Source organism: Peromyscus maniculatus, chromosome 2, assembly GCF_049852395.1.
Source record: "Peromyscus maniculatus bairdii isolate BWxNUB_F1_BW_parent chromosome 2, HU_Pman_BW_mat_3.1, whole genome shotgun sequence".
NCBI classification, from domain to species: Eukaryota; Metazoa; Chordata; class Mammalia; order Rodentia; family Cricetidae; genus Peromyscus; species Peromyscus maniculatus.
The window spans coordinates 169,680,918-169,706,093 of record NC_134853.1 but is presented as its reverse complement, the minus strand read 5'-3'; the positions used below and the strand labels follow the sequence as shown (position 1 = coordinate 169,706,093).

Here is a 25,176-nt window from a genome sequence, read left to right as displayed (position 1 = left end):
AAAGTCAGCCTGGCCTGAGTTAGAATCCAGCCATGTGCCTCTGGGCCCTCTGGGCATCCATCATCTGTAGAAGGGGAGGTGGTAACGGAGCCTTTCCAGGGCGTGGGGAAGAGCAGATAGATGGCGGCTGAGCAGGGCTCCCTACAAAGCTGGCTCCGGTCAGAGGCTATCTTTAACATCACCAAGACTCACTAGGAACTGGCCCCTTCCACCTTGAGAAAGAGGCTCCCTCTTCTGGAGGGGCCCTGTAGACAGGAAGCAGAAACACAAAGGATGCTTCTACCCCACTGTGACTCTGTTCCCCCAACTGCTGTCCCTGAGGCAGCCACACTGTCCGCACACCAGGGGTGGCTGGGCCGTCCCACCAGAGGCCACGCCCTGGTGTCCCTTGGGGGCCCTGACTTGTTAGTCTCTGACTGTGCGGTGGCCGCGCACGGGGCCCTGGAGCTCGCTGCACCAACTTCCCGTTGGGCCTGTGGTCCCCGGTGGCAGACAGTGACTCAGCCTTCCACCCGACACTCGGAACATGATCTCCTCTACAGGTCCCAGGTCCTCTACAGGCCCCGGTCCACAGCAGGTACCCAGGGTGCTTTGGGGATGTGCTTTCCAGGGCAGGCTTTCTTTCTCATATGTGGTATTGCTGGCTCCCTGAGAAGACCGTGGAGCTACTGAAGATCCAGATACCTCCCGGGCTCCTTGTGGCCCTGTGTGGCTTCCTGTCCAACCTACCAGGACCCACAGCAGCTGAGTACACACAGGCCTAACCACTGCTCAGTTGGTCAGGCACAGCAAGCGTTCAGTGGAGAGGCCTGACTGACAGCTCCCCATGGGCTTCTGCTTCCATCCCTAGGGTGACAGGACCACTAGGAGATCAAGGGCTCTGCAGGGTGCCCCTGTTCCTTCACAGACATGAGTGTGAGTGCCAGCTGCTGGGCAGCCCCCAGTAACTCCTGGGAAAGCCTGTCCACCTGCTCTATCCTAGTCTTCTATCTCGACAAGGCGTGTGATGGGTCCCTGTCCCTTCCCGGCGCCCCGTGCCCTCCTACAGGAGGAGTACAGGTTCGGTGGGAGACATCTCAAAGCTCTTCCCTACAATGCAGCCCTGTGCCAGACATGTGTCTCCAGGCCAGAAGCAAAGCCGGTGCCGACGGGGAGGGAGCTTCCTGGGGCCCCAGGTTTCTGCCCTCCCCACCAGGCTTTCTCATCCTGTACTTCCCCTCCCCCAGCCCCAGCAGTGTAAGGGTGCAGGGTGTGGCCACAGTGGGGGAGGGTAAGGAAGAAGCTGCGAGCTTCCCAGTGTTTGCAAGAGGTCCTGGTGTCTCATGTGCACTGAAGGGAGGAAGGAAGAGAGAGAAGGGGCACTTCCGCCTGGTGCTCCCCACGGACAGGGACAGGAGCACTGGGCCAGGATCCTGTGGCTCACTCTGAGCCGTCGGGCACCGCCAGGGTCTCCTCCCCTGAGCCCTACACAGCACCTACTGTAATTACTAAGAGATGCGATGGAACTGGGGGAGCTGCAATCAGGGAGCAAGCCTGCTCTCCCCACCCCACCCCTGCCTCTTAATCCACAAGCCGGTCTGTCGGTAGGATTTGTCCTGAGTTCTGAAAATGATGCTGGGACGATGGGGTGGGGACAGGAGATTCTCCCGGACGCGCCAGACATACATGTCATAGAGGCTGCAGCCACAGGGCGGTTTCCCTCAGGTTGAGAATGCTGAGCCCCCCTCTAGGAGTGGGAGGGTGGTGTGACTAGAGGTCCCTAGCCACTGACCCAGCACACATACGCTGTCCCTGTGCACAGGGGGGCTCAGTCCGTAGATGCGTGTTACGTGGGTGTGACTAGTCAGGTGTCTGTCATACAGGGAAAGAGTGTGAACGTGTGAACATTGTGTTGAACTCGGTGGGTCGTGTTAGCTTTTCAACTGAAAAACATTGCCTGATTGTGAATTGTCTGCATGGAGCTGGTTGTTTTCTGTGAGGGGAGAATGGACGTCTGAATGTAGCATTGAGGAGGGTAAGCTGAAGTTTTCAGACCTTTCTAAAGGATGTTGAGGAGGCATCTGTGATGTGTTACCTAATACTCCATTCGGTGATCTCCACCTTGTCTCTGTGGTCAGGAACGGATGCGTCTGCTGTGGTCTGAAGTGCATGACATCCATGCTGTCATTTGTCAGGTTTCTGTACTGTCCTCCGCTTCCTCCAGGCCTCAGGAGGTCTGAGGTTTCTTTGCGATGGCCGAAGGCACAGTTGGTAAGGCCTTACATGCAAATATGAGGACCTGAGTTCAGATCCCCAGCACCCATGTCAAGAGTTGAGCATGACCATGTCTTCTCAATCCCAGCACTGGGAGGCGGAGGCAGGAGAATTCCTGGGGCTTGCTGGCTAGCCAGTTTAGCTAGATCAACGAGCTCCAGGTTCAAAGACAGACCCTGTCTCAAACATTAAGATGGAGAATGGTTGAGGGAGACACCCAGTTGGTATCAACCTCTCAGTATCACACACATGAGGTCCTGGCCAAGACCTCGGCCTCGGGCTATGTGTGTGTGTTCTCCCCACGCCTACACCGCATCTCAGCATGGTCCAGATGGTGCTGGTGGGAAGCTGGGCTGTGTTGACTCCAGACCCCAACCTGGGCCCTTCAAGCATGCTGACAGCTTCCAGGCCCTTCTGTCTGTTCCCCCATGGGCACCCCTGACATCCAGATGAACCCAGCCTTGGGGAGACGGCTTCCTCTGGCTCACAGGAGTGGAGTGGGTTCCCTTCAGGGCCCCTGACTTCTCAGCAGGGAGGAAGGGTGTGTCACTTAAGCGTGTGTGGTTTCCAGCAGTTATACCTCTTCCTGTCTCTTGAGGAGGCGCCTCGTCAGCACCCAGAAACCAGCACCCGGCCTCCAGGGAGGCCCTTCCAGGTTTGGCTAGGCAACTGCCCCAGGAGGTACTTCAGGGCTGTGATGAGATTCCAACACTGGGGTCAAGATAGACAACGTTCTATCAGCTCGGTGCTCAGAAGCTGAGGCGTCGCTCCAGCTAGGCCTTCTGAACGGCCCGGACTGAAGCGCACCCAGCTGGCGCCGGCCTCCTCCCCTCCGCCCCTTCCGCCGTGTGCGTTGAGAATCACCTTGCACATAGGGCTGTCAGGTCTCTAGGTCACACATCAGGCTCCTGCTTTGATGGAGCGGGCACTGCACTGGCCTCAGGAGACACGAGGACAGAGGTCAAGATGGACGGAGATCCATGTTGTTTCAGGGACAGCTTTCAAGGCAGTCTCCTGTGTTCCTTCCTGATACCCATACCTTCCAGTAGCCTCTTCCCCATGTGGCCCAAGCACCAGGGCTTAAGCTGTGGATCTTTGTCATAGGACAATAGATAACATATAATGTCAATATTCCAAAGAGTTCAGGGAGCAGCCTTTGAGTTCTCAGGAAAATTCAGAATCTGGATGAAGCCACAGAGGACCCAAGACCCATGCACTCCATCAAGAGGCCGTGAGCAGCATGGTCCTCTCTGAGCTTGGCTAGTTGTGATTACAAAGACTAGCCTCAGTGGTGGGGGCGGGGGTCACGCCTTTAATCCCAGCACTTGGGAGGCAGAGGCAGGCTGATCTCTGGCCAACCTGGTCTACATAGCAAGTTCCAGGACAGCCCTGGCTACATAGATAGACCTTGTATTTAAAAAAAAAAATCCTCTTTCTGAGAAAGCAGAAGGGGGAGGAAAAGCCATCAGACAAAAAAGATGGTCAGTGAGAGAAGCAAGATGATGTGGCAGGCTGAGGGCAGGAAGGGACAACCTAGAGCATAAGGCCTTGCTGGGGGCACATGTGACGTGAGCAGGTTCCGTGGCCATGCCAGGCACCCATGTTCAGGAAGGAGCTGTGGCTGGCAGCCCTCCAGGAAACACACCAGGTCATGGGCCAGGGCTCTCCCTGCACCAGGCATAGGCTGGTCTCAGGTCCTGTGACACTCACAGCACACACACCTCCCCAGGTAGCATGGTGCCATCTGTCTTCCCGTTGTACTGACAGTGGGGGGCTGAGACGTGTTCCTCCTGTGCAGGGATCATGTGGCAGGCCATGGAAGCGGGTGTCTAGTATGCCTTGGGAGAAAGGGTGTGACCCACTCGAAGCCGAGTGCCCTGACATATGTAGCAAGGTGTCTCGGGGCACATGTATCCCAGGTAGTACCCCATGGCAACCGCAAAGTTTCAAAAACAAGTCTCCTTTACCATAGTTAGAATTAGGACGCCATCACCCTGCTCACCTCCTTAGCCAAAGCAAGCCGTGTGACTGCGTTAGCGGGAAGGATAAGGGATGCCTGCCACCGACAGCCAAGTCACACAGAGGAGACTGGAGGGGTTTGGATCAATGACTCATCCTTGTCCCTTCCTCCTGTGCCTCCTCAGGGGCCAGCCCAGCCTGCCAGGACACCTGGGTAACCAGGAAAGTGCCCGCTATTCCTTTGTCCCTGACCTCAACTCCCAGGTGCAGAAATGCCCAGACACGGCCTCTCCTGTGGCTTCCTGCCTTAAGCTGCCCATTCGCTCTCATTTCTTTCCATCTAGTCTAGACAAGTAGCCCTGGGCAACTCTCAGTGGCCATAGATCCTGTCTGTAATATCCCTGTGGTTAAGAGGTCAGAGCAGGGTCCCTCAACCGCTCTTTCTCATCTACATTAACCCCCGGAATAATATGATCACATATCATAAACTTAAATAGAGATTTTGAAGTCATGTAGCCTAGGCCCATTCTATACACAAGAAGATTGAGGCACCAAGCCAAAGTCCCTCCCCTTGGTCTCCTGTGACCCAAGGAATTTTAAACTTTTCATCACATCACACACACTGCAGGTCCAACTTGCCTAAAAAACTGCCAAACCCAAGTCTCCAGCCGGTCCCAAGCTTGCCCTAGACCCAGAGTAGTGAACCACAGACCTTCAGTCACACCACTGAGGTCTTGCTGGCCTCAAGGCCCAGGCGTCCATTTCATATTTTTCTTCATTCGAATACAGATTCCAGCCCTGCACTCAGAATACAGATGGCAACATATTTGGCCTTTCTAGAAAACAGTGGTTGAGAAAAGTCTCTCCTGAGAAGTTAGAGGACCCAGATCCTCAAGTGACTCTCCCACAGTCCTGACTGGTGATGAAGGAGAAAGAACCACAGTCAATGCTGCCTGGAGCTCGCTGTGTCCACAGTGGACAGAGTAACTGCTTCCTGCTGGGATGTGGGAGAAAGAGGAAGTCTGCTGTGAAGATGTGAGGAAAGGTAGTTAAACAGTGTCAGACAAATCACAGACCTCCGGGGTGGTCAGCAAGACGAGCCACTGGAACGCTGGAAAAGAGAAAAACAAAACCTTCCCAGGGTCAGGCCAAGGGTGTGGCTCAGTGGTGGAGCACTTGCAAAGCATGCAAACGGCCCTAAATTCCATCCCAGCAACACACACACACTCACACAGACACACTCACACAGACACACACACACACATACTCATACACACACACACAGATGCACACACACAGATGTGCACACACACACAAACACATACACACAGACACACATACTCACACAGACACAGACACACACAAATTAAAATCTTGATGAGGTGTTTCTAGGTTCTGATTTTTTAACTTTTCTGAAGTTTGAAAGTTATCGAAACAATTTGGAGAGAAGAAAGGCAGTGAGTGGCGTGAATGGTGGCTCCTGACCTTTCCCGGCCACCTGCCACCAACCTCACCTTCTGGTGTTTTTTAAGCTAGGTTTTGGTTGTCTGTTTACGCCCCGCCCCCTGCCTCATGGCATTTCCATCTCTGCTTCTGTAAGGACATTTGGACAAGCCTTGGTAAAGCCCCTAGCTTCAGACTCCTCAAATGCAAATCAGAAGGTCACTCAAGGTCACACACAGATGGAGGTGATGGTCGTCGAAGTGCAGAAATCCAGACGGGACCCAGACTTTGACCTTCAGCCTGGGTCGCAAACCCAGAGCCCTTCCAATCCTTTCAGGACTGGCATGTTGTCAGTGAACTTCCACAGCCTGTCCTCCAAACTGGGGGATGTCAAGGGCCTGGGGTGCCTATCACAGCTCTGCCTGTCTTCCAGATTGCAGGGCGGCAGTCATTGATTTAGGGGCCCCAGCCTGGCTCCTACATATCCTCTAAACTGCAGAGGGCATCGGGAGCCTGGGGTATCCAGCCCAGCTCTGCCTGGAGAGGGTTGTAAGGTGCTCGGGGTCACTCAGCTCAGCTCTACCTACCTTCTGAACACTGCCAGAATACTGCACCAGCCTACTATTCCCAGCATCCCCATTAGGATCTCGGCTCCATCGGGATTGGCCACTCAGCAGGTGCAGTTGCTCCTGATTGGACAATGACCGCTGCAGAGCCAAGAGGCGGGCTCTGCCGGCAAGACTTGCATCCTAAATGCAAGGTGAGGGCTGTGAGAAATCCATCAAGCCCCCTCCTTCCAAAGGTGCAGGACTGGGTTCCAGACCCACAGGATTGTTTTTAAAGGCAAATTCCTCATGCAGTGGTCTTCAGAATGAGACCAATGCTCCCCTGTGGCTGTGGGTCTGGGGTGGGTGGGGGTCAACTGGCTACTGGCTCGGAGGGAGCTTGGAGTCCCTGCGAGGTGGACCCCTGAGACTCCTCTCCAGTGGCAGCAGTTATCCCCACACCCGCAGGTTCTATGAGCCCCCCCCCAATGAACAAAGCAGACATTGTGTACTAGAGAAGGCCACCCCTGCCCTCAAGCAGTGTCCCAACCCTGTCACCATCACAGCCCACAGCCAGGTGTGCTGCCTTCACTAACATGGGCTGCCCAGCCCTCACCCCCTCCTGCTGTATCTCCGGCAGGCTGGGTCACAGTCTTCCATTTTTTCAACAACAGTTGAGTGTCTACCAAGCGCTGGGCACTGCAGGAGCACCAGGCACCCCTTCATCCCAGCCTCCACAGAACCAACAGGGCTTTTGTGGAATGAGAAAAGTGGGTGAGCCTTGGGCATATCAGTAGTGACAAATTCTAGGGGGAAAGTCACACAGGAAGGGACTAAACAAGGAGTGAGCTTGGGGAGAAGATTAGCAGCGTAAGGTATGCAGGGAGAGCCAGGGCAGGCCTGGGCACTCGGTAGACCTCTGGAGTCAAAGGCCAAGTTCAGGTGGAAGAGGACTACAGGAGTCCTGAGAAGGGGGTGCCTCTGCTGAGCTTGGGGACCCAGGGAGAGCCTGTGCTGCTGTGCAGAGGACGGCCACTTGCTGGGTGAGATCAGAAAGGCTCTGGGAGCAGGTCCAGAGGTCTCCCAGGAGCCGGTGGGCAGCCCAGAGGTCTCAACTGGCATTTGGCTTTTGCTCTGGGTAGAATAGAAGCTGCAGGAAAGTTGTGAGCACAGTAGTGGCTGACCCAAGCCTTGTTCCAGGAGAAGCCCCCTGGCTCCCTGTGGAAGAGCTTGCTGATGGGATGAAGGTAGTCTCAGGTGACCAGTTAGAAAGGAGGCTGCTGTGAAGCCCGGATGTGGAAAGGAGAGGCACTGGACAAAGGGTGGTGAGCCAGCTGGTCCTCTGGCCATGCAAAACCAGGACCACAGGTGAGGCTGATCAAGAGCTCAGGATCTGACACACGAGCCTGACATGGGTGTGCCACCTCTTCATCGAGATGCCAGGAGGTCTCAGCAGATGCATAAAGGAGACCACAGACGGCTGCAGGGTGGAGGCAAATATCTGGTTCCCGGGACAGAAACAGGGTTCCGAGAAACGCAAGGGTTCGAGGCTGAGCCTGAGCAGCCTGAGAGTCAGAGCTTGGCAAGATCCACGCAGGCAGTCTAGAGACAGGGACCACAGCCGCAGAGGACAGAGAAGAACCCATGAGCATGGGGTCTTGCAGCCAAGGGGGATGAGGATTACATTGCCGTGACCCGACATAAGGCAGGCATCAGATTTAGGAAGAGTGGAGTCTGTCCAGAACTGTCCTCAAGCAGAGGACAGAGGGTAGAACTCCTCTTGTTGAGGAGAAAACTCTGCTTTGATGTTCTTTTCCAGGTGGATGGAATTCGTATCAGGCTAGGGATGTTGCTTAGTTGGCAGAATGTTTACGTGGCATGCACAAGGCCCTGAGTTTGACCCAGCACCACACCTATAATCCCAACTTTTGGAGGTGGAAGCAGGAGGGTCAGAAATTCAGAGCCAACCTGGGCTACATGAGATCCTGAAACTAGTCACTCGTGGTCAGTCCTTCCAGGAGCCATGGGAGAGAAGGCAGATACCCTGAGAGTTGAGGCTGCCACTGAGTCTGGAGGAGCTGGCTCCTGGGGACTTGTTTCCACAGTGGTCAGAGCTCAGAGAATCCACTGGAAAGGAGCTAGGAAGTTGTCCCCTCAAGAGTTGAGGTAGCAGCCTAGAGCATGCATCAGCAAACTTCTGTAACAGATAAGAGAATGTTCTAGACTTTCCTGATCCTGGTCTCTGTCGATACTACTCAACCCTGCACCAAAGCAGCCTCATCCCTCAGCAAATGAATATGACATGATTAAATAAAACTTTATTCACAAGAATTGGTAGCAGGCTGGATTTGGCCCTCCGGCTCCAGCTGTAGGAAGTAGCCTCCAACCCAGTGGCTTCTCAAACTGAGGTCCCTGGTCCAGATCATCACCGATACCCAAGAACACTGAACATGCCAGGTCTTGTCCCCATCCACATCTAGGAATCAGAAACTCTCATTTACCCCATCCCTTGAGCCCTTCCCAACACGAACAGCTTGCCCTAGAATTCTGTAGATTAACCATCTCTGAGGGCCATAGCTCTGCAGCTGGTCTCCATGAAAGCCAAGGCTGCAATGGTATGTGGAAGGGACCACAGTCCTTTCCGCAAGCCTGTGAGGACCCCTGCCTCCCATCCTCCCCCATGGCCTGTGAACTGACACTTTTGTTTACACATCCTTCGTGGATGGGCCCTGGTGACTGCTGTACCCCCGGCAGACCTGTGCCTGATCCTTAGCAGAACTCTGCTGTGGTGATGGCCTCTCTGTGTCCCTCCCTCGACCATGTGGGAGGTTGGGAATGGGGAGTCCCACCGCTCACACAGGTGGCCTCCAGCAGCGCTCAGCCAGTTGTCTCCACTGAGGAACTCACGGTGTCCAGATGAGTTTAATGACAGCCTTTTAGTGACTCGAGTGAGCGGATGGGATCTGTGCCTCTGAGTCACCTCAGAGAGGGAAAATGTGAGCAGTAATGGGTTTCAGGGCGGGACTGCCCTTGAAGCCTCACAGTCCCCAGTGCCAGGTGACCAGACACTCTCCAAGGAGAAGCACAGCACAGGTGAAGTTCCTGCCAGCTTGAGACCCCAGAAGGACAGTGTCTGTAGGGTTCTGCAACCCCATCCTGCTCCAGAACCTGCGAGCAGAGTCTTGCAGAGACCTGGGCGATGGGTACCTCGGGAGACCAGTGGCCCTGAGGGACTCATATTGTAAAAGAGAAGGATAAGAGCTGGGGAGCTGGTGCTTTGGTAACTTGCTTGCCTCCCAAGTATGAGGACCGGAATTTGCTCCCCAGGCACACATAAAAGCTGGGTGCAACCTAGTGTGCTGTGCATGCGTTTAATCCCAGCAGTCGGGAGGCGAGACAGGTGGGTCTGTGAGTTCAAGACCAGCGTCAGTCAGGGTAACATCATGACACCCTTTCTTTTAAAAGAAGGAAGAGAAAAGCTGGGGGCAGTGGTGCAGGCCTCTAACTTCAGCACTGGAATGCAAGAGTCCCAGAGGCTCGCTTTGGCCAGCTGGTCTGGCCCAGCTGGTGAGCTCCAGGTTCAGTGAGAGACACTGTCTCCAAAGAATATGGTAGAGCATGATTGAAGAAGACACCTCTGTGCACTCACACACACACACACACACACACACACACACACACACACACACACACACACACACACACGTTGATTGGTGGGAATAGTGAACACTGAAGGGCTTCGGGGAGGCATTCAGGATCACTTCATCACAGCTCAGGAGCTTGCATAATGAGCCAGGAGACCTCGGTATCAGCCATGCATCGGCAACATCACTGTTGATGTCTGAAGTGAATTTGTATTATTTCATCATTGCATTTCAAATGAAGTTTCGTAAAAGTCCTCAGGGTCCCTCATCAACCTCATCTCTCATGACAGCTCCACACGGCTTTTGGTGTCTGTCCTGTTTCCAACAGGCACATGTTCATGCCCCTAGCTCAGAGGAGACCTCATCGGGACCGCCAAGAGGCCACGCTGAGCAGGGTTAGACAGGGTTTGAAAGAGGTTTTGATTCTGAGGAAAGGGAAACATTGAACAAACAAAAACAAAATGGCCTGTTTAGCTAAGTGTCACCCTCCAATTTCAGGGGGTCACTGCCAATCCCAAATATCACTTTGCCCATGGCAAATTGGAATCAGGGACCTTCATCTGGGCCCTTGTAAGGCCAGGGGCATGGCAGTTAACAAGGCCTTCTGGAACTTCCCACAGATAAGCTGGAACAACCAGACCTACCTGCAGACAGATTGTTAGAACAGCCTGGGGTCTGGGAGGGCGCCCCAAAGGTGACTGCTGGGTGAAGGAGTTGTCAACATACAGGCCCTGGAGGCTGTGAGAGGCGTGAGTGTGGCCTGTTAGCAGAGGGATAGGTGGCCAAGCGTGTGAACAAAGGCTCAGGTGAGCACCAATGGGCAGAGCACAGCCTGGAGGCAATGGCGGGGAGGGAAGGGGGCCACCTGACAAGGTGCCCTCTGAAATAGATGTTCATGCGGCTAGCGGAGCCAGGACAGTGGAGCTGAGAGGGATCCAGGAGCAGTTAGGAAACTGAGCAGGGCCTAGATGACGGGCCGGTGGCTGCGCTCCAGGCTGGCAGGGGGATTCTGAGGGGTCGATGGAAGGGTGAACAGAGGGAAGGAGGGAGGTCCTGGCCATCGTTACCCACCGCCGCTGTAACAGTGACCACAAATGTAGTGGCAAAAGCAGCGTGTTTCCTACAGCACGTGTTGGAGGGTCTGGAGTTCAGAAGGTGTGGCTGAGCTCAGCTTAGGGCCCATGAGCTGCTGGCCAGGGCCAGGATTCATGGGCAGGTGAAGAATCAGCGTCCAAGCCCCCAGGGTCACCTGAGAAGTCACCTCTTGGTTGGCCTTTGAGCTGAGGCCTCAGCTTCTGCCACGGGAACCTCTACCACGTGGCACCTTACTTCATCAGAGCTGGCAGGGGAGTCAGCTCAGAAATCACGACCCGGGTACTCCAGTGACAACCCATCACCTTAGCTACATTATCCTGGTCAGAATTGAGTCACTGCGTCCAGCCATGCTCAGGGGAGGGACTCTGCACATGGAGGGGAATCCCAGCATCCAGGGGTCATTGAGGGCATCAAACAAACGTCCTAAACATCAGGGCGGCACAGGAAGCAGCTGTGGGGTAGAGTCAGGAGCAAGAGGAAGTATAAAGATCCATTCCTGGGAGGCGAAAACAGGAGAGGGGACAGAGAAGTCCACAGACCCTTGTGCCTCATGTGAGCTGTGGGGTTGGGACGTGTGGCGGAGGGATGGGATCCTCCACAGCAGCCCTTTTGAGTCCATGGGGCAGTCCACTGAGGAGGCATGGCAGCTCATACGGCCCAAACCTGCCCAGTCTCTTTGTAACCACCACCCCTTTGCCCTTTCGTTTTCTTTCAGAATTTCCCTTCTGTGAAAAGGCAAGCTGGTCTGGATAAGTGAGGCCGGCCCCATGTATCCAGAATCAACCACGGGGTCCCCGGCTCGACTCTCTCTGCGGCAGACAGGCTCCCCTGGAATGATCTACAGGTAACTCACCTAGGCCTCCTCTGAGGAGGAGTCCCTGAGGCTGTCCCTGGAGGAAGGACAAGGACTCAAGCCGGGTTCACAGAGGTCTACAGGTCCCCTGGGAAAGAACTGAATCTTTCAAAGCCTGTATAGAGACTTTCTGGATGGCACTGCTCCAAAATAGATTTGTTCCTGGTCCCTGACTCCTGACTGAGGCTCAGTAGTGCCTGGGGTCCCCTCCTCGCTTCCGTTTCTCCTCCTGTGCTCGTCACTGTTCGGTGGACGCTGGTGTCCCACCTAGCTCTTTAGGAGTTCACAGGGAGCTGGCACCTGCCCACTCCAAAGGCCCGCAACAGCCAGACTCTCAGAGGGCAATCTTGACCTTCTGTGAGTCAGCCTTTCTGAACATCAGGCCTCCTGCAGAGGGCACTGGTGAGAGCCGCTGGCTGCGGACCCATCATAGAAACCCAAAGCCTATATCACCACCCTGAAAGACCACGGCTGGATGGGACCCCAATAGCCAGGATATTCTGGGAATTCAGACATTTCTAGATAATGGCTGGAGCCCGAGCCGTTGCAAGTGTCTGTGGAAACCAGTGGGAAAAGGTGTCTGTCCTGGGGAGGGCCCCAGAGTCTCGGACCATCCTGTGAGGGTGCTTTGGAGCAATTCTAAAGCATATTGTAAAGCATGATCTAAAGCTTATTAAAACCCAGGCGCTCACCCAGAGTCTCCTGTGGGGAAGAAGCCTAGGCACCTCTGGACCGTTCCACGACCAGAACAGGCTCCAGACTTGTGCCTCACTGGCCACTGGGTGGCGCTGCTGCAGAGCATTTGGTACCTGGCTGGTACATCTGGAAGAGCCTGGTCAGTTAGCCTGGACGGAGTCAGGGATGGAGATGCGTGGCGGGTCGGGGCTGCGGGATAATGGTGATTCTGAGCTTGCACCTGCCTGTGGTTAATGCCAACTGCGTACTCTCGTCTCTCCTTTCCCCTTTCCTCCATTGCTATCCGAAGTACTCGGTATGGAAGTCCCAAAAGACAACTCCAGTTTTACAGGTAATCCTCCTCTCCCTCCTCCTCCTCCTCCTCCTCCTCCTCCTCCTTCTCCTCATCCTCATCCTCATCCTCTCCCTCCTCCTCCTTCTCCTCTTCTCTCCCTCCTCCTCTTCCTCTCCCTCCTCCTCTTCCTCCTCCTCCTCCTCTCTCCCTCCTCCTCCTCATCCCCTCCCTCCTCCTCCTCCCCTCCCTCCTCCTCCTCTCCTCCCTCCTCCTCCTCTCCTCCCTCCTCCTCCTCTCCCTTCTCCTCCTCCACCCAACCCTTAAGGTCAAAGACAGAGGTATGGTGGAGAGGGCTGTGCCCACCCCAGGCGGGTCATGATGCAGGCTGGCACTGCTTCTGATGACAGGCTCTACCCGTGTCTCTCGGTGCTAACCACGGAGCCTGTGCAATGCCCTGGTGAGAGCATGCGGTCGGGTTAATTGCATGTGTTCATCGACTGAAGTCTGCTTTGAATTGACCAAATAGACTTAAGATCTACGTTCCTCCCTCAGCCAGATCTACAGTTAGAACCTCACTCACCGCTCAGGCATGAGGCTCAGCGGTAGAGCTTGCTGTGTACAAGGCTGTGGGTCTCGTCCTCAGCATACAAGGTTTAGAAAGAAAGGGGACATTTTTCAGTGTGGGGGCCACTTTCTGTGGCCGTGGGTCTGTGCTTCCATTACTGGAGGGAAGGATCCATGCTGTCCTTCCTGTCATCCGCAGATCTGGGCTTGGATGGGCTGGTGACCTGTGGCACTTTCAGGTGCTTTGAAGGCTCGTACCTTCGTAAGGTGTGTGTGGTGCCCATGTGATTTGGGTCGAGGTTAGCGGTCACCGTATCTCTCGGATACACTTCTCTGATGGGGAATTGGAAGCCAGGTGCCCTATCAGGGTGTGGCATCAAGAAGCCTGGGCTCCTCTCGGGCCACTCTGCCCCTCCCTCTAGACGTCTCACCCTCACCTGCAAAGCAAAGGACACACCCAGAAGACACAACCTTCCCGGGAGACTATCCAGCCCAAACCTGCAGGCAGCTGTGCCAGGGAGCCTGTAAGGTCAGAGGTCACGGTCCCAGTCCGGTGAGCACTTCCCAGAGGAGGTGCTGTGGGGTATTCTCATAGTTTTGGTTGAGAACCCAGCCTTTGACAGCCGAGCCATCCCCCCAAGCCTGCCGTGGGTCCTCTGTTACACCGGAAGTCTGGGTGTGTCTGCCAGGTCAGCACTGGCTTCACAGTCGTTTCCTTCCCACGGCCTCACGATCATGACCGTGCCTGGGTTCACCACGGGCTGATTTGCGCCGTCGTCTCTAAGGTCTTGTCCCTGGTTTGACGAAATGTTGACTGGGTCAGACGTCCCCCTAAACTTGAACTTGAAAACACTTGTATGTCCGTCTCCGTGGCACGGGAGGGGTGTGTGGCCTTTGTTCTGGAAGGATCTGAGCCAAAAACCTAACTTGTACCTGAGCCCCAGGGTCCTTGGGATCCCTCTGCCTGGTTGGGGGGCAGAGAAACGGGCTGAAAAGGAGCCCCAGGAAAGAACATGTGTGAGTGAAACTGTGGTGAGCTGTGCACAACACTGGCTGAAGTGAAACTGTGGTGAGCTGTGTACAACACTGGCTGAAGTGAAACTGTGGTGAGCTGTGCACAGCGATGGCTGAAGTGAAACTGTGGTGAGCTGTGCACAGTGCAGCTGAAGTGAAACTGTGGTGAGCTGTGCACAGTGCAGCTGAAGTGAAACTGTGGTGAGCTGTGCACAGTGCAGCTGAAGTGAAACTGTAGTGAGCTGTGCACAGCACTGGCTGAAGTGAAACTGTGGTGAGCTGGGCACAGCACTGGCTGAAGTGAAACTGTGGTGAGCTGTGCACAGCGATGGCTGAAGTGAAACTGTGGTGAGCTGTGCACAGTGATGGCTGGCCCTCACACCAGGAGACCTCGGGTCTTTCCTGTCCTTTGGGTCTCCTGTGGTTTTCACATAGCGGTTGGGCCAGACCTTTGGCGACCTCAGACGCTGGGATCTTCATTCAGACTTGGACTGATCAGGTGCCGTTCACTGTGAGGCGCCCATCCACACGGCACTGAGCATGTCCATCACAGAGCTCATCACATGACTTAACCCTGGTGCTTTGGTGGCAGAAGTGCTGTGACAGGGTCCTCTGTCTGTCCTGGTCACCAGCAGAGTGGCTCTCAGATCAGTAAGGGGGTGAAATCCCGTGTGACACGCGGGTGTCATGTGGCAGCTGACATGTTTCCTGTCTGTGGATTGGCTGGAGTCACCTTCTTCGGCCACATGGGGCCTCGTTTGTCCACACGCAGCAGATGGTCCACACGTTCGCCACCTCTAGCCAGGGCCTCCCCCTCCCCCCACACTCTTCCGTGGAGGAAGTGCCAGAGGGAAAGAGGGCAGTCCTCAGTCCCCAGAAGCTGGACTTCAGCAAACACGGATGTTCCTGCTCAGGTTCCTACAGCCAGCCCGAGGCTCCTGACCTTGGAGAGGCCAAAGGTCAGGAAAATGCATTTCCCCGCCGATAGGAGGCGCCACAGAGCTGCACTGAGATAGTGGGTTGTTTTTTTTTTTCTTGCATTTTTGCCTCAGTCTGGTGCTGGGCCTCACAGTGAACAATCCGAAGCTTTACCTGAAGCCCCGGATGTCCTGTGAGGGAAATGGGCATTGTGTGCCCAAACAGATTTCTAGAACCTTCCAGGTATAGGCAGGTACGCATACATACACCCACATAGGGTACATCCCAGAGGAAGGGAAGAGGATCTCTGTGTGCCTCTTCCCTGTAGCAGTGACCGCACGCCATGGGTCCCCTAGCTGTCCACTGCAGCCACGGTTTGGGATGGGGTGGAGCAGAAGCCGTGAGCTATGTGGCTGGCGTTCAAATAATGAACAGCCAGCTCTGAGGGAAGAGCTGCCCGAGGCTCAGAAGACCTGTGCTCTGACGCAAGGGCGGCAGAGGCAGCGAGGCGAGACCAGGGGAGGGGGCAGGACCCCTCCTCATGCTGCACCCCAACCGCCCATCCCAGGCATCGGCACTGCCAGGCTGCAGCACAGCACTGCACTTCCTGAGCTTTTAGGGGAGAGGCGCTCGTGAATAATTCAGCCTCTTCCACAAGATGAAAACTCCTTAATAGAGGCTAATGGACTTGCTGCCTCCAAAGCCGACCCGTGTGGGGCTCTCTCATTCACCAATTGCTTCTGACGTTCTGCAGTGACACTCCCTAATGAAAACGCCACTGCGCCCGCCGCCGCCTCCTTAGCTCCCTAATAACTAGACTGTGGCCTTTTTAACAAGCAGCACCCAGGGAAGCAGGTGAGTCGGGTGCAGGAAGGGATGTAGCAGCCACCATCTGAGGGGTCCTGCCTGGACACAGGCATCCCCGGGAACTTACATGATAGAGCTGGGGTGATGTCTGGGGACGCTTCCTGCTGATCAGAAATCAGACCATCCACACTTTTTCAAAGCAGACAACCTCAAATAGCCCATCCGGGGGCACTTGAGGTAACTAGATGGAGGAGGGTGGGCGGGCTCGCACCTGGCTGCACCCACCACCCCGCGATTGATCCTGCTTGCTGCCCACCCTGTGTGGCGCTGGCCTGGCTATCTTCCTGTCTACCAGGGACCTGCCTTCTAGCTCATGCCTCACTGGCATTACCCTTGATTAAGATTCAGCATTCATGACTTGGGCTGGCGATGCTGTCCGTGAGGTTTGTTGCTTTCTGAGAAGCCTGTCTAGGAGCTTAACCCGGTCTCGGTTTGCTGGTGATTCTTGAGCAAAAAGGACTGTGTCTGTGTGCTGTGGGGATGATGTGTGAGCAGTGAGTTGCAGAGCCGTGCCCCGGAATGGTGACCACTTCCCTGTGTTTCTGCTTCCAAAGCTTCCGGAAGGTCTCCGGCCTCTGGACACATGTTGCCGGTTGACCGAGAGGCAGGGCTTCTTTCTCGGCCTCGCGTCGGCTTCGGTGGCTGTTTGTAAGCAGACGCGAGTTTAGAAGCTCCAGGCAGAGGGCAAGCTGGGGAGGGAGGAGGCAGTTCCTGCTGGCTTAATGAGGTTACACGGCTGTCATCTCACTTTTCCATGTCACTGTGTGACTTCGCGTGGAGTCCCCTGAGCCCCCGGCCGACAGGAATAGATTTGCAGAGAAAACTACAAGTGAGTGGAATTAGCAGGTCCTCGTGGAGGGAGAGGGGGGTGGTATTCATATTTTCTAGAGACCTGGTAGGATGTAGTGTTAGAGTTCCAGAGAGCCTCACTCTAGAAAGTGGCTGGGATGTTGCCGCTCAGAGGTCAGAGGTCACTGTACTTCTAAGCTCGGGTGGGAGGAGCCTTGAAAGTGGGCTTCCCTCCTTCCTCACTGGCACTGTCTCACCTGGAACCTGGTATCTAAGAACCCCACTGTACTGTATTCACCTCTAAGGAAAGCCCAGCGTATAGCCCCAGCATGAGGGAGTCCAGAGTGGTAAGCTTTGTCCCTGTACACCCAGGCTGCCAGAACCCAGGAGCCATCTACACGTATCAATATAACCTTCTCTGGGTGGCCCCAGCTCCTACCCAGAGTTAATACACATACACACACACACACACACACACACACACACACACACATATGTACATATGTACATACACTCACATGCACACGCCTGCACACACACTCGCACACGCACACCAGGATTATGGACCCTCTGGGCTAGGCTGCCACCCTCTCCCAGTTCTCTTCATTTAGATCGCTGGTTACTCACTTGTCACAGAAGGCTCCGGGCTGCCCCATGCCACGGAACCTGCATATTCCCTCAGCGGTGGCCATGCAGCCGACCAGGGAGGTAGAAGGGCCCTGTTCTTTCCCGCCTCTCCCGTTTCCTCCCGTCTTGTAGGGAATGCATGTGTTCTCTGTAGGGGGATGTTTTTAGTGGCCATAATTTCCTGGTGATGTTTGGCGTCCGCAGGGCTCGTTCTAGCCTCTGGTGTTATCGTGCACACCTTTGGGGACAGGCACCCCACAGCCTGGTGACAAGCCTCTGTCACTTCACAAGTACCTGCCTGTGTGGCCGTGAGGTGGCAGAGAGTGCTGCCCCGTCCTGGACCAAGAGCTTAGCCACTCTATCCCACACTGGAGCCCTGACAGTGTTTGCAGACCCCTGCAGACCCCAGACACTTTTGTGGGCAATGTCTTGAAAGCTAATGGCTATTGATTTCGGCCTGGCTGGGAGTGTGTACATCTTGCCCACTTTTCGGGAAGAGCTCCCAGCTGTAGCCTGCCCAGCTGGCCTTCTCTCTCACCCCAGGGAAGAGAGAGCTGGCCTCCATTCCACACAGGGCTGGCTGCCGGCCACAAAAAACCTCCAGAGCAGCTGCCCACTACTGCCCTGCGCCTCCTGGAGGAGGCAGTGGCCAGCCTGCGGGAGGGAGAGGGAGCCTGTCCTGCCACCTGTGGGTTTCAGGTCCACATTCCTTAGGATGTGCCTCATGGTGAGCTGAGGCCCTTTGGCAGCCCCCAGGTATATTTTCCTAGAGAAACCAGGCCTCTGCAGAACCCCGGTCCCATCTGTTTCAGTATCCAGAACCCTGCAGATGGCACCTCACTTCTACCCCAAAACCGTGAGCAGTGGTGAATGTCAGTCCTAGTGTGGGAACTGTACCTCCCGCCACAAAAACGTCTGTAAGTCAGGGCTAAGCCTGCGTCAGGAGTCAGTGCTGCTACAGGGGCATTGCCACTAGGGTTCAGCCTGGCAAGGCCCCATACAGCCTTAGCTTGCCTTTCAGAGGCAGGGCCCCTACGGTGGACTCCATGGGCACTGCTGGGAACAGGAGCAGGCAGCTGCAGGGAGGCAGAGCAGTCGGGACAATTAGGAAAGTACCTGTACAAAGCCGATAAATGCCACAGGAAAGGGGTCATGAGATGGGGAGCCATGCCCCACAAGCAAGGCTCTGGCCATGTGCAGACAGCACAGCACCTGCTGGGGAGACACCGTCTAGCCACGCTCAGGGCAGAAGACCCAAGATCTGGAAACTACTGCCTCTCTCCTCTCTCCATTTCTCTCTCTCTGCTCTCTGTCTCTGTCTCTGTCTCTGTCTCTCTCTCTCTCTCTCTCTCTCTCTCTCTCTCTCTCTCTTTCTGTGTGTGTGTGTGTGTGTGTGTGTCTGTGTTTCTATCTCTCTCTCTGTGTGTGTGCATCTCTTTCTGTCTATCTCTCTGTCTCTGTGTGTCTCTCTGTCTCTCTGAGATTCTCTAGGATCTGTATGCATGTGTCTCACTCTCTATCTCTGTCTCTCTGTCTCTGTTTGTCTGTCTCTCCCTCCCTCCCTGGGATTCCACTGTCTATTGGTCTTCCCAGACCCTCTCTAGGCCCCTTTCCTAACTCAGCTGCACATGCTGTTCCCAGAACCTACTGTGAGCTAAGCCCCATGCTAGATTTGACCAGAGCATACGTGACAGTCTTCATGTGAAGACAACTGCAGGGAAACCCTCTGTGCGAGGGCCAGCTACAGAGTCCCTGCAGGTGGCCCACACCTGCAGTGCTCACTCAGGCCAAGCAGGGAGGTGACCCGGGCTGGGAGGACTTGCATATAGTCATCTCAAACTCCTGTCCTTAGTGGGCCCTTCCTCTGGCCCCCGGAGGGACCAGCCCCAGCCCAGGGCTACTCAGACCACCCCTACATCCACACAGTACCCCTTCAGCTCCTTTCTGCACTCAGTCAAGCGTGCATTCTTCTGGGCCAAAGATGGCACCAAGCTGGTTCCCTTCTAGCAAACAGAGGGACTCGGGAGCTCACCGCTGCAGCTGATGCAAGTGCAATAGTAACTTCCTCCTGCACCTTTTAGTGACACTTCTGGGGCTGCCATGCCGCATCTGGGCATAGGTGGTGCCGAGGACGGGGCCTGGCTTGCAGACCTCAGTCTCGCCTATGCCTGCCGCTGTGTCCAGCTGTTGACAGAGCAGGGTGTGGCTCCCTCTCCCTCCCGCAGCCACAGGGCTCACTTGTCCCTGTTCATGCTGCCTGCAGGAGAACGTCGCAAACACGTTCTTTCTTCCTAGATACGTGGTCCTTCCAGCCACACCAGTGTCCACTATCAGGGCCACCATTTATGTCCCCATTCCCTTTCATAGAGACTGTGTTGATCTTGGTCTCTGGGAGTGAATTCATCATCTAGGATGACTCTGTGAACGGTTCTGGATGTATAAACTGAAACTTTACACTCTCAATAAACCTACCTCCTCTGCCCCCTGCCCCATCCCCTGTTACAAAAACCCCAAAGACCTCTGCTAGTGCAGTAGAACTTCCAGCAAGCGAACAGTGCACTACAGGCCTCCCAGCTCCCTTTCCCCAGGCTTGAGAACAAACACAGCCTCCCTGAGCTGAGCCCCTGGCATGCTGGATAAGGGCACGCTGTGGCAGGATCCCACTTAGAGCTTGCTTCTGTGGCACATGTGCCTTGTGCTTCTTCCCTGGGACAGCTTTTTGCCTGGGTTCACCTGGTGACCCCTCACCAAGCCCAATGATGTGGCGTCTCAGCCACCACCGGGCAGCAGAACTGTCCTCGGCCGTGTTCACGGACTGCCTTTCTGCATGTCCCCCATGCTCGGTCACACTGTGCTGCTTGGGGGCAGTGCCCCCTCCTACCTGCAATCCAGCTTGGCCGGCTTCCCTTGGAGCTGCCGGGGTGGAGGTGGGCAAGCCCGTCCCCCAGCAAGCATGATTTTAAGGACAAGAATCTCAGGCCAAGGGTATTTCACCCAGGACTCAGGCATGCCCTGGTGGCAGTTCTGCCTGAAGATTGCCACCTCTGCATTTGCGCCCTGTCCTGCGGCCAGCTGGCCAGCCTAGGGCACCAGAGGCACCAACAAACCAACAAACTCTCTAAACTGCCGCCACCCGGCATTTCCCGTCTGGACAGTGGCAGCTCCAGGCGGCACCATGCTGTCCATGACGTACAGCGAGAGTCTGCGGAGTGTCAGCAGCAGATGTCACTCGGACTGGACCCTGCATCCAGTCCGCCAGACAGACACGGTGGAGCTGCAGCGGCTGAGGGAGGTGCGGGCAGCCGCCCAGGCCAGGAACATGGAGAGCTTCCTCCGCATGCACGGCCTTTCCCTGGACGGCTGCACCGCCCAGCGCACAGGCATGAAGTATCGGTAAGGGCTGGGCTAGAGAGGGGGGTGGTCCAGGGGTCCCCACGATATCCAAGGAGGATTGCAAGGAGGTTCTACACAAGAGAGGCATGCAGCCCTGGAAACAGTTTTATTGTGGCTCAGGATGAATATTTTCAGTTTGGAAATTTCCAGCCACATAGAAATGCCTCCATGAAGAAACTGAATGTCTGCTGTAGTCCCAACTGTCCAAACATAAGTATTACAAGGTTTGGAAATTTGGTTATTTGAGCATTTTCATGGCGGGAAACTTTGCTAAACGGGGAAAGGCTATTTCATTTGTCTTGTGGCAACTTCACTGGGACAAATTAGTCAGGAGGGGTTGGCTAAGTGTGAGTTGGTGTGAACACTTCAGTGGGGCTGGAGAGAGATGGCCCCACAGTTAGAAGCACTGGCTGTTTATTCAGAAGACCTGAGTTCAGCTTCCTGCACCAGAGCAGGGCAGTTCACACCTGCCTGTGACTCCAATTCCAGAGCATCTGCCGCCTTCTGGCTTGTGTAGGTACTGCAGCCGCGTGCAAACGTGTGTGTGTGTGTGTGTGTGTGTGTGTGTGTGTGTGTGTGTGTGTGTGTGTGTATATATATATATATATGCATGCGTATATATACACTACCAAAAAATTTACAAATAAAATAAATATTTTTTAAATGGGACTGGGGAGACAGCTCAGAAGTGACAGGTACCTGTTGCTCTTGCAAAGGATCCATGTTTATTTCCCAGCACCCACATGGTGGCTCATTAGCATCCATAACTCTAGTTCCAAGGGATCCATTGCCCTCTTCCAACCTCTACAGGCAAAACATGCAAACACATAAAATAAAATAAATAAATCTAAAAAATTTTAAAGGAAAATACGTCAACTCACCATCTCTAATACAAACCCATTCTGGAAAGAAAACCCTGGGCTGTGTTCTGCGAACCAAAAAGTGTGTCCTTCGCGTCCTGAAATCAGCAGGTCACCTCAGAATTAGCTGTACCCAACTGTAACTGTGGGAACAAAGGCTATAGAATAAAGGTTCTCTCTGTCTGAATGCTGCATGTAGGATAAGTTTTCTTTGACTCTCAGAAGAGCACTTTTGTATAACGCACACCTCTCTGTATTCAGCACCCAGGACAGCTCCTGACCACAGAGCCTGAGGACCCATAGGCAGAGTGTGTCTTTCCTATCTGTAACTTCCAGATCCAGGTGGTCTAAGGGGACTGTCTCCTCCGGTCCTCATAGGGCTGCCAGTGTTGCAAATGAAAATCAAAGGTGCCTGTACCTTAGAATCTCAGGTAGACAGCAAGTATATATTTTCATATCAGTATGTCTGGTGCAATATTTGGCACATAAAATAAATAATTACATGTTTATCTGAAGTAACATCTAACTCGGTTTCTTATAGTTTAGCCCCAGGGTTTGGCTGTTCTCTGCACAGTGAGTGGAGATCAGGGCTGCTCTTTTATCGTCCCCTCTTGGACATTGTGTTTGGTCCTTTGGGCCATTGTTTGAACATATGGTTGTAGTTTAAAGAAACAAAACACTTCTGGTGGTCCCCGAGACAGCAGGATTGGGAAGTCTTTGTATTCTATGTCCGCTGTGAGGGAGGACCGTTGGTCAGTCTGTGGGTGGCCACAACTGAGCCTGTGATTGTGATGGAAACTGCTCAAGCGTGGAGACACTGGGCCTTGTTTTGTTCTGTGCTGGCTGCTCGCGGAACTGAGCATGCACTCAACAAATGTTTACTGAGAGGCTGTTGGCACTAGAGCTGGGACTACACCCCAGAGACCCTGTGTGAACAAGAGGAACAAGGGCCTCGGCCTTACGCCCTCCACATCATGGTGCAGCGGGGCGGGGAAGTGAAGCTGTAAAGCAGGGTGTGTTGGGGGGTCTGTGGCAGGGAGGCTGATCTGAGGAGGTGACATGAGAGCTGGGTCCTGAACAGTCTGAGAGAAATCCCACCGGAAGACATGGGACCTCCTAGTCCCCTTGCAGGAGATGAGAGAAGGTCTAGATGGCTGAGCTGAGAGCGAGGCAAAGAGCATTGGGATCGATGAGGTGGGGAGGAACTAAACCGTGCCTTCCCGACTCTGAGAAAACAGCTCCCTCCAGTGTAGACGGGATTGTGATGATGGGGTGTGGTGGGTTTAATCATGTCCTGCCGCCAAATTTTATGTATTCCCTGAACCTCAGAGAGTGACCTTATTTGGGTCATCTTACAGGGGTTTTGTCAGTGTGATCAGGTGAGTGGAAGTGATACAGGATACTTGAAGGCCATATGACAGATGCAAAGAATGGGAACACAGAGACAGTCCAAGGGATGGCAGGGACTCCCAACAGCCACCAGAAGCTGAGTGAGGCAAGGATCGTCACTAACACCCTTGGAGGGAGCACATCCCGCTAGCTCCTGCTTGCCAGCTGCCTGGCCTCCAGGCCGTGAGAGTGGGTGCCGCCTGTTTTTCGCTTGTGACTCTGCTGTGTCACAAGCCCCAGGAAACTAGCAAAGATGGGGTGATAATTCTCTCTGCCTGAGGTTCCAAAAATAGTGTTCTGGCTGCACACCTGGTCCATACCATGGGGGCAGGTGTCCTATGAGACAACCCACTCCCCAAGGAGGAAGAAGACCAGAAGACAATTCTCCCGTAGGCAGGGTGAGAGTTGTCTCACCCACAGCGACTGTGACATGCATGGTGACCTCTGTGTTGCTGGCCTCAAACTAGGTGACTTGTGGCAGCATTCATTAAAGATCCTATCAAATTGCCATTCCCTGGTGAACTTTCCTCTGCTAGTTACTGGGTTGAGACTAGATTAAGCCTTGCTTAAAAAGGTAAGCACTGATTGGAGCATTCTGGAAATGGCTGTGTAAGATGTCTCATCATCTCTGCTGAACCTGTGATGTGGAAAAGCTTTCTAACTGTTCTCAACTCTCACCATTAAAAACAAAGGCCAGAAGGGCCAGAGGGCAGCTCAGTCAGAAAACGCTTTCCCCGAAAGCACAAGGAGCTGAGTTCAATTCCTGTGAACCCTTGTTTAAAAAGCAATCATGGTAGTCCTTGTAATCCCAGCACTGAGGAGGTGGAGGGCCAGATCCCAGGGGCTCACTAGCCAGCCAGACTAGCTTATAAGAAAGTCCTAAGACGATGAAAGACCCTCTCTCAAAAGAACAAAGCGGATGGTACATGAATTACATCTTGCCTCATCGCATGTGTGCACACACCCACACATGCACATAAGCACACATATGCACACACCCACATATGCACATAAACACACATATGCACATAAGCACACATATGCACATAAGCACACATATGCACACACCCACATATGCACATAAACACACATATGCACATAAGCACACATATGCACATAAGCACACATATGCACATAAGCACACATATGCACACACCCACATAAGCACATAAACACACATATGCACACACCCACATATGCACACAAACACACATATCCACATAAGCACACATATGCACACACCCACATATGCACACAAACACACATATGCACATACATACAAGAAATAGGAAGGAGAATTGAATGTGTGAGTACAAGGGGACTCTCCCAGCTCCCTGCCCATCCCCACCTGGCTGCTGCCATGGGCAGCTGGAAGCTGTGGCCCAGCCCCTGGATCTGCTGGCTGGACGAGGCTGTTGACTCTTCTTCTCTTGGTGGAATGAACCCAGACTCCTGCCTCTGATTTCACTTCAGGTTACTAGCATATGCTCAGTGCTGCAGGCATGTGTTTCTTCACTTGGGGTCTTGCACCCTCTTTCCCTCTTCCTGGAGTTTGTCTCCCCTCGTTGTCACATGATCAAGTCCCTCCCCTCATCACCATCTAGGTCTGTCCCCAAAGAGACTGTCCTGAGCAACCTTCTAACCACTACTGTAGGCGGAGTTTTCCTGTCCCGACCACCTGCTCCCAGATAACGCACACGGAGACTTAATATAAATTGCAAATGCTCAGCCAGTACCTCAGGCTCGTTACTAGCTAACTCTTACATTTATGTTAACGCTAACTCTTACATTTATGTTAATGCTAACTCTTACATTTATGTTACCCTATATTTATTATCTAGGCTTTGCCATGTGACTTGGTACCTTTTCTCAGTACGACATGCCCATCTTGTTCTGTCTGCTGGTGACACTTGACTCTGCCCTTCTTCCCAGTCCTTAATTTGGTTGTCCAACCTATACTTCCTGACTGGCTACTGGCCAATCAGCTTTTTAT

The 25,176-nt window shown here is 54.1% G+C and overlaps 1 protein-coding gene across 11 annotated transcripts in view; it reads left to right on the top strand.

Annotated features, from left to right (window-relative positions):
- The window catches only part of Kcnab2 (potassium voltage-gated channel subfamily A regulatory beta subunit 2), an 87,671-nt gene that overhangs the window by 27,836 nt on the left and 34,659 nt on the right, over window positions 1-25,176 (top strand). For 3 of the 11 annotated variants that reach the window (XM_076565773.1, XM_076565769.1, XM_076565772.1), the window contains exons 2-3: window positions 11,655-11,783; window positions 12,778-12,819. The exons of 1 other annotated variant lie outside the window; for it this stretch is intronic. In XM_076565773.1, the coding sequence (XP_076421888.1) occupies window positions 11,707-11,783; window positions 12,778-12,819 (119 nt within the window). In that variant the 5' untranslated portion in view covers window positions 11,655-11,706. Of the gene's footprint in view, window positions 1-312; window positions 578-1,456; window positions 1,584-11,654; window positions 11,784-12,777; window positions 12,820-20,701; window positions 20,935-25,176 lie in introns of those variants that run through there. 7 more of the 11 variants (XM_076565774.1, XM_076565775.1, XM_076565776.1 and 4 more) reach the window with 5 other exon arrangements.